The sequence below is a fragment of the Rhincodon typus genome, chromosome 3 (genome assembly GCF_021869965.1).
Source record: "Rhincodon typus isolate 14 chromosome 3, sRhiTyp1.1, whole genome shotgun sequence".
NCBI lineage: Eukaryota > Metazoa > Chordata > Chondrichthyes > Orectolobiformes > Rhincodontidae > Rhincodon > Rhincodon typus.
Window position 1 is genome coordinate 10674312 of NC_063334.1, and position 18918 is coordinate 10693229.

At 39.6% G+C, this 18918-nt stretch overlaps 1 protein-coding gene across 3 annotated transcripts in view; it reads right to left on the reverse strand.

Moving 5' to 3' along the window:
- The window catches only part of slc12a2 (solute carrier family 12 member 2), a 254349-nt gene that overhangs the window by 94064 nt on the left and 141367 nt on the right, over window positions 1-18918 (reverse strand). For all 3 annotated transcript variants that reach the window (XM_048620707.1, XM_020533892.2, XM_048620718.1), the window contains exons 8-10: window positions 17246-17373; window positions 8743-8827; window positions 6667-6821 (exon numbers count right to left, since the gene is read on the reverse strand). In XM_048620707.1, coding sequence (XP_048476664.1) covers window positions 6667-6821; window positions 8743-8827; window positions 17246-17373 — 368 coding nt within the window. The remainder of the gene's footprint in view (window positions 1-6666; window positions 6822-8742; window positions 8828-17245; window positions 17374-18918) is intronic.

Sequence of the window (18918 nt, forward strand, 5' to 3'; positions counted from 1 at the left end):
ATATACTAGAATGGCCTGGGTCAGGAAATTCAATCTGCACAAAGTAGAACTTGCAACAGGCACCACTGTTTGGAATTACCAAATTGCCTTGATCCTAGAGCCTCCCTTAGGCTTGGGGATAAGGCCTCTTCAACCAAATGGCAGATCAAGGCTCTAAACTTCATTATAGAAGGGGAGAAATAATTTGGATAATACCAAAGAAATGGTTGGGGAAAAATTAACGATAGCCCATTTTCATTCAAGGTTGGTGTTGCCTACTCATTGTAATATTACTGGGCTTCAACCAAACATAAATACAATGGAGAGGCTACAGGAGGACAGCAACCCCTAAGATTGTGCATGGTTCTTCTTCAGTAGCATTCTGAACAAGAGTTATATCAGACTCGGCATTAACCGTTTTTCTCTCCATTGATGCTGCCAAATGTGCTGAGTTTCTCCAGCTTTTCGGGTGTTTGTTTCAGAATTCCAGCATCTACAGTATTGTATTTTTATGTTAAAATCAGAAACCCAGCGTACCTTTCGCAAAGGGCAAGTGCTTAGCTGCAAATTATTTGTAGAAGACAGTGAATAGGAGTGAAAATGTGCGATGGGTTTGGTGAGGCAGCAATGCAAGTTCAGTGCAGGTCATGGACTAAAGAACAGCGGTTCCCATCTGACAGGGCCTTAAAGAACCCAAGGAGCAGCAGCAGTATCAGATAGACACTGGGCAATGTAAAGTGGCTCACCTGAGATTAGTGGATTAGCTGGATTAATGCCACAATGGCCTCACACAAGTATGATCGTGAAAACATCTTCAAAATGACTCATCTTTACGATGGATAACTTGCCTCACATGCCATTCCATACTCCTTTATCTTGGCTACCAATATTGTCTATCTAGCATGATGCACATCTAACATACATAGCCTCTCTTTTCACGCAGCACTGCTGCAAAAGTTACCAATAACTCTCAGCTCTTAAAAAAAGAAGACAGGCATATTCCTCTACAGGAGAGGTAGAGTAATGTACCCCCAGTGGTAGAAGCATCTCAATGCTTGGGGACAGACATAGCCACATACCTTTACTCCCAACCGTGTGTAATCATAGCCAAAAATGACTAAAATGCAATAGTGAAGAATTTAACAATTTACCACATTACCCCATCATACAAAACTATCCAAATTGCAAGGTGAAGATGGCAGAACCATGCACCTATTACTTTCCAAATGCTGGCACCCTGCCAAATCCCACTACCACCGTAATTGGTCTTTCTTTCTCAGACACAAACTGGTCAAGAACAGTCTACAACCACATACACTTATCATGAATAAATGTTGTCCCTCAGTCTCTCATAACCACTGGCTCAGATACTGGTGCCCTCCGATATTTGTAGGATGCCAGAAAGATATGATCTGTATGTGTGGTGAATCATTGGGTATCAGTGGCCTGGAGCCAACAGAGGGATAAGAGAAAATAACAAAACAAGAAAAAAGAAAAAAAGTCATGTTGGGGCCAGTTGACCAGACAGGTGGGAGATTGTACCCAAAAGTTTTGTCACAGGAGATTCAGACACCTAATGGGAAAGCCTACTATAGAAACAAAGCTATTGGCAATGCACAACATGCCATTACAGCTGTAGCTAACGGCACTCAAAAAAAGGTAGGCACGGACTGTCTTGGCTACTCAGCCAGTTATGTCCAACAAATTACCACTGCCTAAAGTTACACTCTGTAGCTCCACTGAGCCAAAAACTATTGCTCACTAGCTTATCTCTTGCCAAAAATGTGTCATTTGATTAAATCTGCCATCGCATGTAGACACTTAGCTACCTCTGGTCAAGGTTAAGTTGGTGTCTTTCAGAGGCTAGTACTTAGCCCATCTTTCAGCTGGTCTCTGCACAGACAGAGAAACAAAGAAGGTGCAAGCATTAGTAACATTTGTTACATTGTACTGTGCAAAGTTTTTAATCAAAATATTTACCATCTTTACCAGCAAACTGCCAACTTTCCATTAGTTGGAGTCATACCTGACACACAGGAAGATGGTTGTGGTTGTTGGAGGTCAGTCATCTCAGCTCCAGGGCATCTCTGCAGGAGTTCCTCAGGGTAGTGTCCTAGGCCCAACCATCTTCAGCTGCTTCATCAATGACCTTCCCTCCATTATAAATTCGGAAGTGGGGATTTTCACCAATGTCTCAGACTGCTTCAATATCTGAGGAGTCTATGTCTAAATGCAACAAGATCTGGAAAATATCTAGTCTTCACAGACAAGTGGCAAGTAACATTTGCACCAGGCAGTGACCATCTCCAATAAGAGACAGACAAAGTCTAACTACCTCCCCTTGGCATTCAAGGTGGTACTACCATCAAGAAATCCTCCACTATTAATATCGGGGGGCATTATCATTGATCAGAAACTCAACTGGACTCACCACATAAACACAGTGGCTACCAGAGCAGGTCACAGGCTAGGAATACTGTGGCAAGTAACTCACCTCCTGACTCCCCAAAACCTGTCCACCATCTACAAGGCACAAGGCACAAGTCATTAATGTGATGGAATACTCCCCACTTGCTTAGATGGGTGCAGCTCCAAGAACACTCAAAGCCGGACACCATCCAGGACAAAACAGCCCACTTGATCAGCATTACATCCACTAACATCTGCTTCATCCTGAAGGACAAAGGCAACAGATACATGGGAACACCACCACTTTCAAGATCCCTTCCAAATCACTCACCATCCTGACATGGAAATATATCGCCGTTTCTTCACCGTTGTTGGGTCAAAATCCTAGAATTCTCTCCCTAAGTTCATTGTGGGTCAACCTACAGCACATTGATTGCAACAGTTCAAGAAGTCAGCTCACCACCACCTTCTCAAGGGTAACTAGGGATGGGCAATAAATGTTGGTCAGGCAAGGAACGCTGACATCTCAGTGAATTGCTTAAAATCAAAAGGATGGTCATGAATAACTAAAAATGTGGCGACATGAAGAGATCCACACCTGATTGCAGTCACCCATGTCATGCACTACAAGGCTGGCCCTACTCAGAAAGCATATTCCCATTATAGGAACATAGGAAAAATAGGTGATTCTGCCCCTTGAGAATGCTCTGCCATTCAATTAGACCACTGCAGATCTTTACCTTGATATCAGATTCCATCCTTTGTTTTACAAAAAGATCAAGTTTTAAATTAAGGATTGATCTAGTTTCAAATGATATTTGAAGAGAATTCAAAGCTTCTGTCAGATGTTTCAGGCAGGTGTACTTCTAAATTCACTATTAAAATATCTGTCTCTAAATTTTAGACTATGACCCTCACGAGCCAATGAGCAGAAATAGTTTCTTCCAAGCCTAAATTCCTGGGAGACTTCAACCAAACCATCTCAAACATCTAAATTTATCAAGACTGCAACTCCTTGGGGCAATGTCTGTCAAGTAGGTCTTGGAATCCTAATAATATTCTGGTCAACTTATGCTGCACTTCCTTCATGGCCAATACATCATTCTTACCATGTGGAGTTCCAAACCAGTCTGTGCTCCAGGTGACCAGGCTTTGTAAAACTGAAGCATAATTTCTACACCTCCCCCCTCCATCAGATAGTTTTCTAGATGAAAGGCCAGCCTGATTATTTTCTATAGCTGCTCATGAAACTTTAATAACCTATACATCTGGAGATCTGGATTTCTTTTGGCTTCCAGAGTTATTAACCTTTCACCATTTACAAAGTACCTCGCTCTCAGATGTCCAAAGTGGATGGCCATGAGTGCTATTATTTTCTTCAACAGTTACTTTAGTGACACATTGTCCCTGATTTTTTGGGATGAGATGCTGACTGTTCCTTTACTGTAAATACTGAAGTTAAGTATTTAGACAGCATTTACTTTTGCTCACCTGAAATTTGTCACAGTTTTGCCCATTCACTTAATGCTCAGCAAGTTTTATGCTTCTGCCTATGCTACACATGTCACCCATGTGTTATTAGCAAATTTGCGTAAGTGGCATTCTATCCTTCATGTAAGCCTTTAATAAATATGGTGCAGGAATTAAACCTAACACAGATTTGTGTGGGAGAGCATTAATTACGTTGTGACAACTCAAACATAAAAGAAGAACTGGGATAGGCCACACTGTCCCCAGACTGTTCAATGAGCTCGTGGCAGATCAGATTATCCCACACTCCCACCGAGCCCGAACCTTCACTCTTTCACAATCTCCACCTCCATTCCTTACTTATCAAAGGCTCTATCTATCTCGGACTTAAAGATTCAATGAACTTCTACTTCCAATGATTCAAAGAGAAAATCTCTCCTCACTTATGTTTTAAAATGTTCAACCCCAGATTTTTAACCAGTGACCTCAGTTCTAGATTTGCTAATAAGAGGAAACACCAAACTTCCGAAAAGCATCCCACCCAGACTCAGATCTCTGCCCTATTCTTGTAAACTCACATTTACTGTGGCCAATCCACCTAGCCTGCATATCTTTGAACCTATCGCAGAGGTGTTTAGTATCATTAGTCAAAAGGCTGATTAGAAAATATCTAGATCCTAATGAGTATCAGATTGTACTTTAGCTCTATTTGCATGACTATCAACTCATCAGTTTTGTTTCAAATGCTACATGCATTTAGATAGAGCCTTTAGTTTGTCTTCATTTTCGTAAACTCTTGCCTCATTGCTTGACAGCATTGTACTCTCCATCCTTACCTATCACCATTTATTATTTCCCATAATTTCCTTCCCTTGAATCTAAGTTTTGATTTACCATACCTACCTAAAATTTGATCCTTTCTCCCCACTAGTTTAAATCTCTCTATTTTTCTAGTTATGCAGCCTGTTAGAACACCAACCCCAATGCAGCCCAGGTGTAGATCATCCCAATCGGGCAGTTCCACTTTCACTAGCATTGGTGCCAGTGCCCTACCAACTGGAATCCACTTGTACCGCACTAATGCGAATAGCTAGACATTAGAATACCTAGTCATCATCTCTATTGACTCCTACCATTCAACCAATTCTCTGACCAGGTTAATAATCTGCCTTCAATTCCACACTTCTCAATTTGAGCTAACGGATTCTTGAGACTTGATCAAAAGCTTCCTCAAAGTCCAAATAAATATCCATAAACATTCTCCTATGAATATTTCAGTCAGTCACCTTGTCAAAACATTCAACTAAATCATGGAAGAAAGACAACCTTATAAATCTATGTTAGCCCTCTGAGCAGTTGAAACCTTCAGGTTCTCTTTACTGGGTACAGATTTCCCAGTGCAAAACGATGGCTAGCTAACCAGTCTTTAATTTGCTGGTTTCCCCTCTTCATTTTCATAAAAAAAGTGGAATGACCTGTAATTTTCCAATCTAAAAGAACAGCTCCAAAATGGAGAAAATCTTGGAAGCTTTAACGAGGGTAGTTGCAAATCTTCTCCTCTGCTCCCCAAGATGGAAGCTACCCAACTCTAGGGTTTGTCAAACATTGCGCTCTTTATTTCCCCATTTGCTTACATTAAATTTTGGAGAGACTCTGTCCCTGATTTAGTAAGATTCCTTGTGATGTCTGACATGCTGCCGACAAGTAGCAGCCTCTTCCTCTACTGTAAACACTGAAGCTAAGTCATTATTCAGCATAGCTGACGTTTCTTTACTTGAATTGGTAACATTGCCAGTCAGACATTAAAGGGGCCAATGCTGTCCCTGACCAGTCTCTTTTTCCTGTTGTTACTGTAAAAACTTCATTATGACTTCAGTTTGCATACCAAATAGATGGAGAAACATTAAAACAGACTCGAATATTTCACTCAATTGGCAAAATGACAACACAGAGTCTGCTGCAGTTATATGATAAAGGTACCCAATATCATAGGAGTTAATGAAATCTAGTGCTAATTTTGAATGCATGCTGTTTCGAATTGCCGCTAAGTATTGCAGTCCTGCATTATCTGTGTGAACTGATGGACTTAAATTTTCACTGACATCACCTACAGGCCAGCATGCACACTCACCAACAGTTGCTCCAACAGTTTGATGACTTACATCAAAACCTAACACACCCACAACAATAGCAGATAACCAAATTGTATCTAGCACATGGCACTCATGGATTGTTTTCCTCAGCTAGACCGGGGCTGGGTTAGCTAGATGCCAGTTTGTAATGCAGACTGATACCAATAGCATGGGTTCAATTCCTGCACAGACTGACACTGAAGGACTCCCCCTCTCAACCTCTCCCCTCACCTGAGGTACAATGACCCTCAGGCTAAACCTCCAGTTAGCGCTCTCTCTCTCTCTCTCATGAGACAGCAGCCTTGTGGTCTGATAGGATTGTGGCAACTTTACTTTTACTGCACAATGAAAGCTACCCAGTGCCCAACAAATTTCAATTGCTTCATGTCATTCAGCTGAGCTGGAAGGACACTGACAATGAAGACTCAAATTTTAAAACCAATGTTTTGTTATCCCAAGGCAAAAGTCAAGTCTTCCAATACTATTCTGACATAGCATCTAATTGCAGAGGTATTAGGAGCAACAAAACTCAATGGATTATTATTCACCATCAGAACAATATGAAATAACAAAGTCTATAAATACTTGTTAAAATCTGATACAATTTCCTGACATATTAACCAGAATATTACACTTTGTGGAAAGGGACTCCAGATTAGTCCCAGATGTTTCTCACCTGAAAGTTATGCATTAGACCATACGAGCATTTGCTTGTTGCACAGGAAGAGAAATTAAAGCCCAGTTTACAAGCTGCATTAGTGCAGTTAATCACTGTTCCAGGGACAATAGCATCAGTAAGATTTCCAGTCGCATCACGAACTACACAGGAACCTGACAGGGAATAAAATCAGAAAATGAATTACATGTTGGCTAACGTTTGGCACAGAGTTACCTCCAAGTCCTCATTTCATCATATCCCTGTTAGATCTATAAAATTACAATAGTGAACGCTCAAAAATAAACAGGAGCCACGGCAAACTTTTCTTCAGTCCTCTTGGTGTAGGAATTTCAAGTTTGCGATATTGATAAACAAATGTAGCCAGCAAACTATGATTACTTGAAGTCTGTCTCAAAAGAAAGAAGTCCTGAATTAATTCTTTTTTGAAGTAATCCAGTTTAAAGAGTTACCGAAAAAAGTACAAAGTTAAATGAATTTAATCAGTTGAATGTCACTCATGACAAATGCTTTAAAAACCTCACTAGCACCATTTAAAATAACTGAGTTATTAAACCCTGTTTTCTTTCTTGTTACAAAGAAAGTGTGATCACTAACTTTTAACAGTGATGTGATTTATCATAGACACCTTGTAGTAAAAAATAAGAATTTGTAATTCTTTTGATTAACTCTCACCAAGCATTGCAAAGCAAAGCATCGTTCTAACAAATCCAGGAGACAAAAGTTGAATAGTTTTATACAATTAAAGGAAAAGAAAATCTCATTTGGATATTAAGACTCCTCAGTATATTATTTTGAAGATTTGCTGTTTGAGAAACTGCCTGATTCATTTTGAGCCTTGCCAGCCAAGACAACCTCCACTATAAATCAATGTTTTAGCACTCTCAAAATAGACCTGCAAGAACATTCGGCATTCCAGATCCCACAGCTTTTTAATGCTGCAGGAAAAAAACCCATGTGTATCAAAAACGTGTCAGATCTGAACAAGTGGTCAATCCTCCCCTATGAAGGCAGCTATTAAACAACTGCACTTTCATATTAAGTCAACTGTCCCAGGAGAATGGTGAGAACCACTCACTTCTCTAGTTATTTCACATAATGCTGTTTTATACATAAATCGCCATGTGGAACATCTTTTCTAAGGCATTAAATTTTGGCTATTGTATAAATGTTTTATTGTCTGCAACACCATATGACGACAATCTCCTGACCAATATTCTGAGCCTCCATTTAAAGTTTCATATTCACACTCATTAACAGGCTCCAATAACGTGAAGAGTTACACAAGTTAATTATCAACTCAACAGAATGTTCGAGGCTTTTCAAGTGATGGATGTATTAATTCCCCAGCGAGACCAAAAAGTTTAAAAATTCTAGAAAAAGAGAAGGTCCTGGGAATAGGTCAAACTGATAAACATTAGCCATCTTTCACTTCAAAAAGTTCATTTGTAACTCCTACACACAGATTGTTTATTGCCTTGCATAGATCACACAGTATATAAAAAGGCAAGTGCTTCACATGGAAGAAAATGCATATCAGCATACAAAGCAAATAGCTAAAAACTCAACTTTTTTTTAACAAAACGTCTGCAGTTAACTAAATTTCAGTAACAACTTATGGGTCACGGAAAATATGCAGAGTTAAACAAATTTCACATTAAAAACTCAATGTACTCATCTAGGTAAAATAAAACCTACGTTTTGGTAATCAATTAAAAGCTGTTGCTGCAACTTAAAGATATATATTTTTCTCCCCTATAATGAGCCAACCATTACAAAACACAAACTGACTAAATACAGATACATCATAACTAGATGATTCAAAAAGGTGACCTATTAGAAATCTCACTATTCACGGTAACAAGGTGTGGAGCTGGATGAACACAGCAAGCCAAGCAGCATCAGAGGAGCAGGAAGTTTTAATAGCTGCTCTGCAATCTGCCTTGAATGGGATTTAGTTATAAAACACAAGCAAATTGTAAAAATGAAAGTGATTAAAAACAGAAAAAAGTCCAAATATTACATCATTAATTTTTAAAAGTATGTTCAATAAACAAAAAAGAGCGAGGCCCTTACCTGCAGCAACGGCAGCTCCTGCATACACTATCGTTGTGATTAAAATGGCCAAAAGTGTGCCTTTAGGTATGGCTGATTGTGGATCCTTTAAAAAGAAATTTTAAAATAAGTGTATTTCTCCCTGAGTTTACTTTATTCTTGTTCTCCCTAGTACTAAACATCCTGTACATGAATTTATGGCAACATTTATTCTACTGAGAGTGGTGAGAAAGAATAGGAAAGGTTATATTAATGAATGATTGAAATCACACACCGCCTAAGGTAAGCAAATTCAAAACTAGAAACCGAATTGGTAAAATTTACCGCAAAAAAAAAACAGCTTCATAGCCGAGTACCTAATGGAAATCATAGGTTGTAATTATTCTTTTCTAGCAGACAATAACTAGTGCTACATCAAGATTCATATGATCTGGAACTGAATTAGAGCCACAAGGATGAGGATCACTTCTAAATTTTAAAAGCTAAACTAAGACAGGAAGGAAACATCAAAAGAAATGGATTAAGATCCTTAACAAAACTTCCATTGAAGATAAAAGAAAGTTATAAGTACCGGACATGCAAGAACAACATAGCCAAGATCAGAACACTCAATTTAAAAAAATGAAATTAGCTGGATTAACAAAAAGAAAAAATAATATACACAAGATGCAGGAAGAAAGTAGAAACAAATCTCACTAGGATAAATACGATCATGCAAAAACAGGAAACCAAAGCATCCTAGAAAATCAATCAATAACTGTAAAAGTAAATAGTATGACAATAAAAAAGTCTCTCAATAGTACAAGAGATGATCAAAGAGGGTTTGGGAATATTAAAATTTGCAAACAGATTAAAACTACTTGAAAAAAAAAGTTTCTTTTATACTTCCTCCCAAAGGAACAAAACAGTACATTGCTTTGGGAGAGAGGGGGTCCAGTCTGTGGGCCATTGGTAACAGGACTGGGGAAAGTGGTATCTCTCCAGTTGAGGGCGGTCTGCACATGAACCTTGATGGGGTTAGTACTCTAATGAGCTAAATATCTAGGGAAGTGGAGTGGAGAGTGTTTAAACTAAATAGTTGGGGGCAAGGGGTGAAATCTCAAAGCAGAGACAGAAGAAAATTAGTGTTAGAAATGAGAGTCCCAATGGCATGAAGGGGCAGAGAGAAAACAAACCTAGGAATACACCAATAGTCAAGATTAGATAATACAAAGATAAAATGTTTAAAAACATTTGAATATGCATAGCATTCATAGCAAAGTAAATGAATTGATAGTATAAGTCACAGTAAATAAATATGAGCAGCTATTACAGAGGCATGCTGCAAGATGACAAGAACTGGTTCTTGAATACTGTGGAAAAAACAGAATTCCATACAGTAAATATTGTTCACTGCATGTTTGTGTTCTTGGAATTCAAAGTAAAACACATAGCTTGGTCTGTGTTTGGAGTGAACAATTAACATTTATAAACTACAATACCCATAATTCTAAATGAGTTGAAGTTCCTAGGGTTCTAATTAAAGCCATTAATGGAGGGAACTTTCAAAATCTTGACTTTCATTTTCAGTCAGTGCTGTGAAATCACTCAATAGATGCTGGGAAGTCTTTCGATGGAAGTAACATGCTATGCAATGCTAAGAAAAGGAGTTTTACGTAATGAAACCATATAGAATAGAGTCAGAGAGTCCACGCTGACCATGTTACCAAATTAAATTAGTCCCACTTGCCTACATTTGGCCCATATCCCTCCAAACCTTCCCTATTCATGAAATTATCCAAATGTCTCTCAAACATTGTAACTGTGCCTGCATCCACGACTTCCTCTGGCACTACATTCCACACACTAACCACTCCAAAAAAAGGCGTTCATCCCTCACATCAATTTTAAGCCATTTTCCTCTTGCCTTAAAAATACACCCCTAGTTTTGAATTCCCCGACCATAAAGGTGAATGACAAGGGTCTTTTCCCTATCTATGCCCCTTAGGATTTTATAAACCTCTAGAAGATCACCCCTCAACCTCATACGCTCTGGTGAGAAAGATCCTAGTCTTTCCAGTCTACTTTTATATCTCAAACCCTCCATTCCCAGTAACATCCTGGTAAATCTTTTCTGAACCGTCTCCAGTTTAATTATATCATTCCTATAACAGGGAGGCCAGAACTGGCCATACTACTCCAGAAGAAGCCTCACCAAAGTATCATACAACCTCAACATAAGTCCCAACTCCTATACTCATTGGTCTGAGCAATGTAGGCAGGCATGCCAAACACTGCCTTATCAATAATGTCTAAGTGTGACACAAATGTCACAGTATTATGTACCTGAATGCCTCGGTGTCTGTTCTACAACACTACCAAATGGCCTACCATTAAATTGTACGAGTCCTTCCCTTGTTTGTTTACAAAAATGCAACACCTCACATTTATCCAAATTAAACTTCATCTGCCACTCCTCAGCCCATTGACCCAATTGAGCAAGATCCCTTTGTAATTTTTGGGAAGCTTCTTCACTGTCCACCATGCCACCAATTTTGGTGTCATCCATAAACTTACTAACCATGCCTCCTATTTTCTCATCCAAATCATTTTATGTAGATGAAAAACAGAAGTGGAGCCAGCACCAATCCCTGCAGAACACCACTGGTCACAGGCTTCTAGTCCAAAAAAAAAACAACCCTCCTCCATCATCACCTTCCGTCTTTGGGAAACCAATTTTGTATCCAGTTGGCAGGCTCACCCTGAATCCCATGTGATCTGACTTTACTAATTAGTCTACCACTTGGAACCTTATTAAAGGCTTTACTAAAATCTGAATAAACAACGTCTACCACTCTGCCCTCAACCTTTGAGTTTTTTTTTAAAAAGTGAAGTAACCAATCAAGTTTGAGACACACAATTTCTCACACACAAAGCCATACTGACTATCCTGAATCAGTCCTTGCCTCTTCAAATGCATGTAAATCCTGTGTCTCAGAATCACCAACTTGCCCACCACCGATGTCAGACTCACAGGTCTAAGTTCCCAGGCTTCTCTTTACAGCCTTTTCTTAAATAGAAGCACAACATTAGCCCTCTCCGGTCATTCACCCATGTTTATAGATAATATAAATATTTTTGCTAGGGGCCCCAGCAATTTCTTCCCCAACTTCCCACAACATCCTGGGATATACTTGATCAGGTTCTGGAGATTTATCCACCTTTGCATTTTCTAAAACCTCTTGCATTTGCCCCTCTAATGTGAACTTTTTCAAAGCATCACATATTTCCTTGAGTTTTCTAGCTTCCATTTCTTTCACAACAGTAAAAAGGAATAGGAAACTATTATTAGTACCAAACCAGTGTGCTGGTAAACACAGTCAGTCAATGGAAAGGAAATTTTTAAAGTTTATATAAAAAAGGAGGAAAGGAATTAAAGCTGCAGCAAGGATTGACAGCACCAGAAAAAAGTCGTCAGGAGAATAATATTAATAATAAATTATCCACAATTCCAGTCAAGGAGTTGAAATTGTAATTGCTTCAAGCTCATAGTATTGAAAAAAAAAGTGTGTCTGGCTCATTTCCAAGAGACAGACTGAATCTTACTATAGGTAGTGATATTCTGAGAATCATGATAATGTTGTAAACTGCTGTTATTGTTCAATCCATAAAAGAATGCTTGGGTTATTTCTACTGTGTTTTTAGAACAATTTTTGAGTCCACTTTAAGGGAATATAGTGTTTTTTCTAGTTTATGTTCATTTTGGTTGTTAGTAAAAATTTGTTTTATTATTGAAAAAAAGACTAACATTGTATCATGTTTTAGTAAAGACCACTTTGGTAACTTGTACATAAAGAATAATGATTTATTCAGCCATGCTCAGGTTGGGGATCTGACTTGTCTGGTACTAACATGGGCATTACTCCATAACCATTGGAGCTACTAGATCATTGTTTTGATGTAATATCTGTCAATATTGACAGCGCCTTAGATAAGGTGTATCAAAGATAGCACTTGTGGGCAATAGTTACAGGTGGCTTTGCTTCAGGAGATCAGGATGTAGAATTAGCTTGAGTGGAAAACAACAAAAGGGGAAAAGTAGTAATTACTGGGTCTGATCTACAGGCTGTCACAATATGGGACAAAACGTACAAGAAGTTTGGGTGCTTGAGATAACAGGGACATTAATAATCATGGGTGACCTTACAGATAAACTGAGAAACAGTTTGGCAGTAGTAACTTGCTTGGGGAATTCATAGAATGCTTTGGAGATGGTTTCTTAGAATAGCATATTCGGGAACTGATCAAAAGGCAGGTTACACAAGACTTGGTTTCGTGTAATGTGGCAGGATTAACAAATAACCCCAGAGTTTAAAAAAAAAATTGGATTTTAAAAGGGGAAACATTTAGGACAGATCAGAATTTTAAACCCAAGTAACAGCAACCATGTTGTCATGAAAGCTGAGCTAACCAAATGAATTGGCAGTAGTGTAGATCAATAGAGTCAGAAATAACACAATACCAGGTTATATTCCAACAGGATTATTTGAAAATAGAAGCTTTCAGAGCCTCAGTCCTGAAGGAGGACTGAGGCCCCAAAAGCTTGTAATTTCAAATAAACCTGTTGGAATATAACCTGGTGTTATGTGACTTATGACTTCATCCACCCTAGTCCAACACTGGCGCCTCCACATCATTAAATCAATAGAATATAACCCTACTACGAATAAAATTTCTAAGAAGTGAGGACCCATCATCACTGGTTAACTAAATTATCAGGGTTGAGGGAAATAACTACAAAGGTGAGAGGACAATGATTGGTCAGGATATAAAGAATGCCAGAGAATGAGTAAAAGATTAAATCAGGAGAAAGAAGCTCAGAGATTGTGAGATGGAGCTTGCTAAGAATGCGAAAACAACTGGCAAGAGTTTATACAGTCAGAGTCATACAGCACAGAAATAGACCTTTCAGCCCAACTCTTCCACGCTGACCAAGATTCCCAAATTAAGCTAGTCCCACCTGGCTTCTTTGTAAAGGGAAATGTGTTCTGGATAAAGGTGAGATTGCAGACACCCTATGATTGTATTTTCAAGAAGGTAGTTGATAAGGAATATTAATATGGAACATAAAAGCATATAGGGCAGGATACAATGAATGGAGTCCTGTGAGCATCTGTGCTGAGGACTCAATCATTAATTAAACAAAAAGAACTGCAGATGCTGGAAGTCAAACAAAAACAGGAAATTTCTGGAGAAACTCTGGACCTCTGGCAGCATCTGGGGAGTGTAAGCAAAGTTAATGTTGCGAGTCCAATGACCAGTCTTCAGAAGGGAATTTTTCTCTACAGAAGCTGCCAGACCTGCCCAGTTTCTCTAGTAATTCCTGTTTTTGTCTCAATTATTGAAGTCATTGATGCAAATGTCAACGATGGGAACAAAAGCATTACAGCTAAGTTCACAGACAACACCAGAGAATAGACAGGAAAATTATGTTGCGTAAAAGACACAAATAGGTCGAGTAAGCAGGCAAAAATCTGACAAATAGAATGAGAGAAAATGTGAAGTTGTTCAATTTGGAAAGAAGAGGCAAAAGAATATTACTTAAATTGACAATGAGTACAGAATTCTGAGACGCAGAAAGATTTAGATGTTCAGTACATGAGTCATAGGTATTGCACATAATGAAGGCATTAGATGGGGTGCTATCATTTATCACGGGAGGAATTGAATATAAAAAGGATGTTATGTTTCAATTGTACAGGACATTACTGAGGCCACATTTCAAATTCTGCATGCAGTGGAAGGATTCTAATGCACTGGAGATGGTTCGGAGGTGGTTTATTAGATTGGTACTTGGAATGAGCCGGTTAGCTTCTGAGTAAGGTCGGACAGATTGTGCTTGGTTTCTCTGGAATTTTGAGGAGCAAGAGGTTAAGAGATTGATGTGCATAAGATCCTTACAATCACAACAAGGAAGAGTGGAAAACATGTTTCCTCCAGTGGGTCAGTCCAGACTAGGGGGCACTATTTTAAAAATTAGGGATCACCCTTTCAGGAAAGCAGACCAATTGAGTGATCCATGGCAAAATCCTAGCATACTTTGATAGAGGACAGCTGCAAGGCATCATATGAATTAGTCAATGAACAATGATAAAAGTATCAGTAGATTGGACATAAGCTAATGTTAATTGTTTTAAAAAATGTACCAAAATAGACCATTTGCTTAGATCAAAATCAAATTTTTTACAAGGGACTTCACACAAGTATTATCAGGAAAAATGGCACCAACTCAGATGTATTGGGTCAGGTAAAGAAAATATATGTTTTTAAAAGTAATAAACAGAAGCACAAGAAATACAAAGGTATCACAGCAGAACTCCAAAAGGTAGAATCAAGGCAACTGAACATACACGATTAATGCGAGAAGTGAAAAAAAAATTAAGAACACAGATGTTACTAGAATCGGAAGAGAACAGAGATCCCAAGGAAGGTTGTAAAGCTGGATAAGGTTGCAAAGATGGGTAAGTAACGAGACCATGAAAGAGATTTAAACACAGGGTTGAGAATTTGAAAAACAAACAAAAAGATATTGACAAAGCAGGAACCAGTATGGATTAACAAGGACAGGGACAAATGAGTGAGTAAAACAGGAGTTGGAAATGAATAATATGTTTGAACAACCTGAAGGTTGGGAAGTGAGATTGCAGGGAGGCAGGCCAGAAAAGCAATGGAACAGTCACAGCTCAAAGCAAACTTACGGATGGATTGAGGCAACAGTAAACTCTGGCAATTTGAAAGGTGAAAATGGGTACTTTCCATGATGGGGAGGACAGAGTCAAACTAACAGTCAGCATGGTTGTGAGCAGAGTCAGGATCAAGTTCAGACTGCTGCCTGCCCAAGGGATGGAGTCAGTAACTCCAGAATAGAATTGGCAATTGTTTTTCATTATATTTAACTGGGAGAAATTTCTGCTCACCTAGGACTGGATAGCAATTTAGTAGCACAACGAAATCAGAGGCAACACAAAGGGCTGAGGGGTATGGTTGTGGAGTAGAGCTGAGTGTCATCAGCAGACATGTGGAATCGGATGCTTCTGTGGGAGTGTGTGTCAGGTTGGTGAGAAATATGAAGCAGCGGGAGGATAGGTTTTTTTCAGGGGACAGATGTAATGGAGAGAATGCAGGAAAAGAAGCCCCAAGATAGGGAACACTGACTAAAACTAAACTGATAGCAAATCAAGCCAGCCAGAGGATAGATAACAAAAATGAGGCATTGCAGGAGCATGGTGTGATCAACCATTTCAAATCCTGTAGAAATGCACAGAAGTATGGTTTACCATTGGCAGAGTCATAGTCATAGTCATAGTCATAGTCATAGTCATAAAGTACGTCACTTGGAACCTTGATTAGGGCTGTTTCATTACTGCACCAGAACAAAACCTAATTTGATGTGTTCAGAAGAGAATTCTGGCAAAGATGGACATGGTCACCTGATCTAGAACAGGGAGTTCTGCCTCACCAATTCGGGCTTCACTAGCTTAAGGTTTGCACTTAAATTGAACCTCAAAAAATTGAAGACACTTTTCTCAATCAATCAATCAGGCTAAAAATTGACAGAGCCAAATATTGTGGACCAACGTGTAGCTTTCAGAAAGTTTAGACCAAGGAAGTCGCTTTTGGAGAGGTCTATAGAAACATTGCAACTCTACAGATGAATCAGAAGTGGTGAGTGACATAGAAAAATACACAAGAAATTTACCAATACATGTTCAAGGACAGCTACAGACCAACGGGTTTTACTAGAACTTAGAAGAATGCTGCCTATTAGAAATACAGGCTTATCTGCAGACTATGGTGCAGAACTTAATTTCTAATAATCCTAATTTCATAATGTCATTTCCTAAAAAAAAAAACTAGCACACTTTTCATACAATACTAACTTCTGCCAATGACAAGGTATTTGCATTGGTGGTACAGTTCTCACATTCTTGCTTGCCATGCGGGAGATCCCGGTTCAATTCCCGGTCAATGCATAGTGTTCCTTTCTGTCCCTTCTTATTTTGGGGCAGTACGGCTGTCTCGCTACACTGGGGACTCAGGTTCAATTCCACCCTCGGGTGACTGTGTGTGGAGTTTGCACATTCTCCCAGTGTCTGTGTGGGGTTCCTCCGGGTGCTCTGGTTTCCTCCCACAGTCCAAAGATGTGCAGGTTAGGGTGAATTGGCCAGCCTAAAATACCCATTGTGTCCAGGGATGTGTAGGTCAGGTGGATTAGCCATGGGAAATGCCAGGTTACAGTGATTTTGGGATGGGGGGGGGGGGGGGGGGGGGGGAATATCTGTGTGGGATGGTCTTCGGACAGTGTGTGTGGACTTCTTGAGCCAAATAGCCTGTTTCCACACTGTAGGGATTCTATGATTCAATGAACAAACATATAAAGGGCTCTGTCCAAGCTCTTAACAGAATAATTAGTTGGAAGGGTTCTAGCTGCGGACACTGCAGATTTTCAAGATTCATCCTTTTTTGTACATAAGCAAACACTTACTGCAAGATCACCAGAGATGTTTGCCCCAGCGAGGATACCAGTAGCAGCTGGAAAGAAAATAGCAAAGACAGAGAAGAAACCTTCTCCTTCTCGAAAATCTGGCCCAAAATTTTCATAAAATATGTCACCTGAAAATATGAAAATGCAAAAAAATTAATTTTACAATAAAATTATTGCATCAGAACCTGTTAAGCTACTTTGGCAATACAATTTAGCCTTCCAACAACAATTGAGGACCTGAAGTTCCTTCTTTTGTCAACATTGTTAAAATTACATGCATTATATGCAAAATGTCTTCTGCACTATAAACTGGATCCTAGTAAAATGAGCTTATTCTTGCATCATGCCTCCTACAATTATGATTTTGCATCACAATGATTTGTAGGTCATTGCTGCAAATTGCTCTTCCACATGACTACTAAGCTAAAATGTACACGGCCGTGAAAAGCAAAGGGCATAGATTTTATCTAAAACCTTTGACACTCTTCATTCCAATAACTAAGCTCATAGGTATGATCTTCATTTGTTTCTAAAAGGTTAGAAACAATATACACTGGGTGGTTGCACATTTGATATGTATATTTCATGATGAGTTAATGATTTGATTCATGGGCCACGTACAATTTGTCTACAACTGGATAGGTACCCGGTAAGGGAAAGCAATACTCCTTTTTCTAATAAAGACCTGAACGAGGAGCCAAAGTAACTGTTTCAGTGAAACACAAACGGACATGCAAAGCGGTGCACATCCTCATCTCAACACCAATATTGAGGATGTGTCTTTAACATTCATGCAAATCCAGAGAGAAGCATATCTATTAGCTCTACAAATAATATTTACTTGGCAGGGTTAAGAGCGGTGAAAACTCAGCAGTTTGGAATCACTCCTTGAAGTTATTTGCATGCTGCTTCAAGTCCTGACCTGCTAAGATTTGATTCTTAAATATAGTTGCCTTTTGAGTGTTCATAGAATCACTACAGTGCAGATAAAGGTCATTCAACCCATCAAGTCTGCACTGACCTATCAACCAAACAGCATTCCAACCAGACCCAGATACAGACCCCCACACTAACCTCATAATCCACATTTCCCAAGGCCAATCCACCTAACCAGCACATCTTTGGAGTGTGGGAGGAAACCTACGCAGACATGGGGAGAACTTGCGGCAGACAGACAGTGACAGAGCCCCCCCACCTCTGCCCCTAACACTTTGCTGTATACTTCGAAGTTGAATGAGGAATCATGGACAACAAGGTGCAGGGCTGGATGAACACAGCAGGCCAAGCAGCATCATAGGAGCAGAGAGGCTGACGTTTCGGGCCTAGACCCTTCATCAGAAAAAGGGGAGGGGAAGGGGGTTTTGAAATAAATAGGGAGAGAGTGGGAGGCGGATAGAAGAGGGATAGAGGAGAGGATAGGTGGAGAGGAAACAAACAGGTCGAAGAGGCGGGGATGGGGCCAGGAAAGGTGAGTGTAGGTAGGAAGTTAGGAAGGGGATAGGTCAGTCCAGGGAGGACGGACAGGTCAAGGGGGCGGGATGAGGTTGGTCGGTAGGAGATGGAGGTGCGGCTTGAGGTGGGAGGAGGGGATAGGTGGGAGGAAGAACAGGTTAGGGAGGCAGGGATGAGCTGGACTGGTTTTGGGATGCGGTGGGGGGAGGGGAGATTTTGAA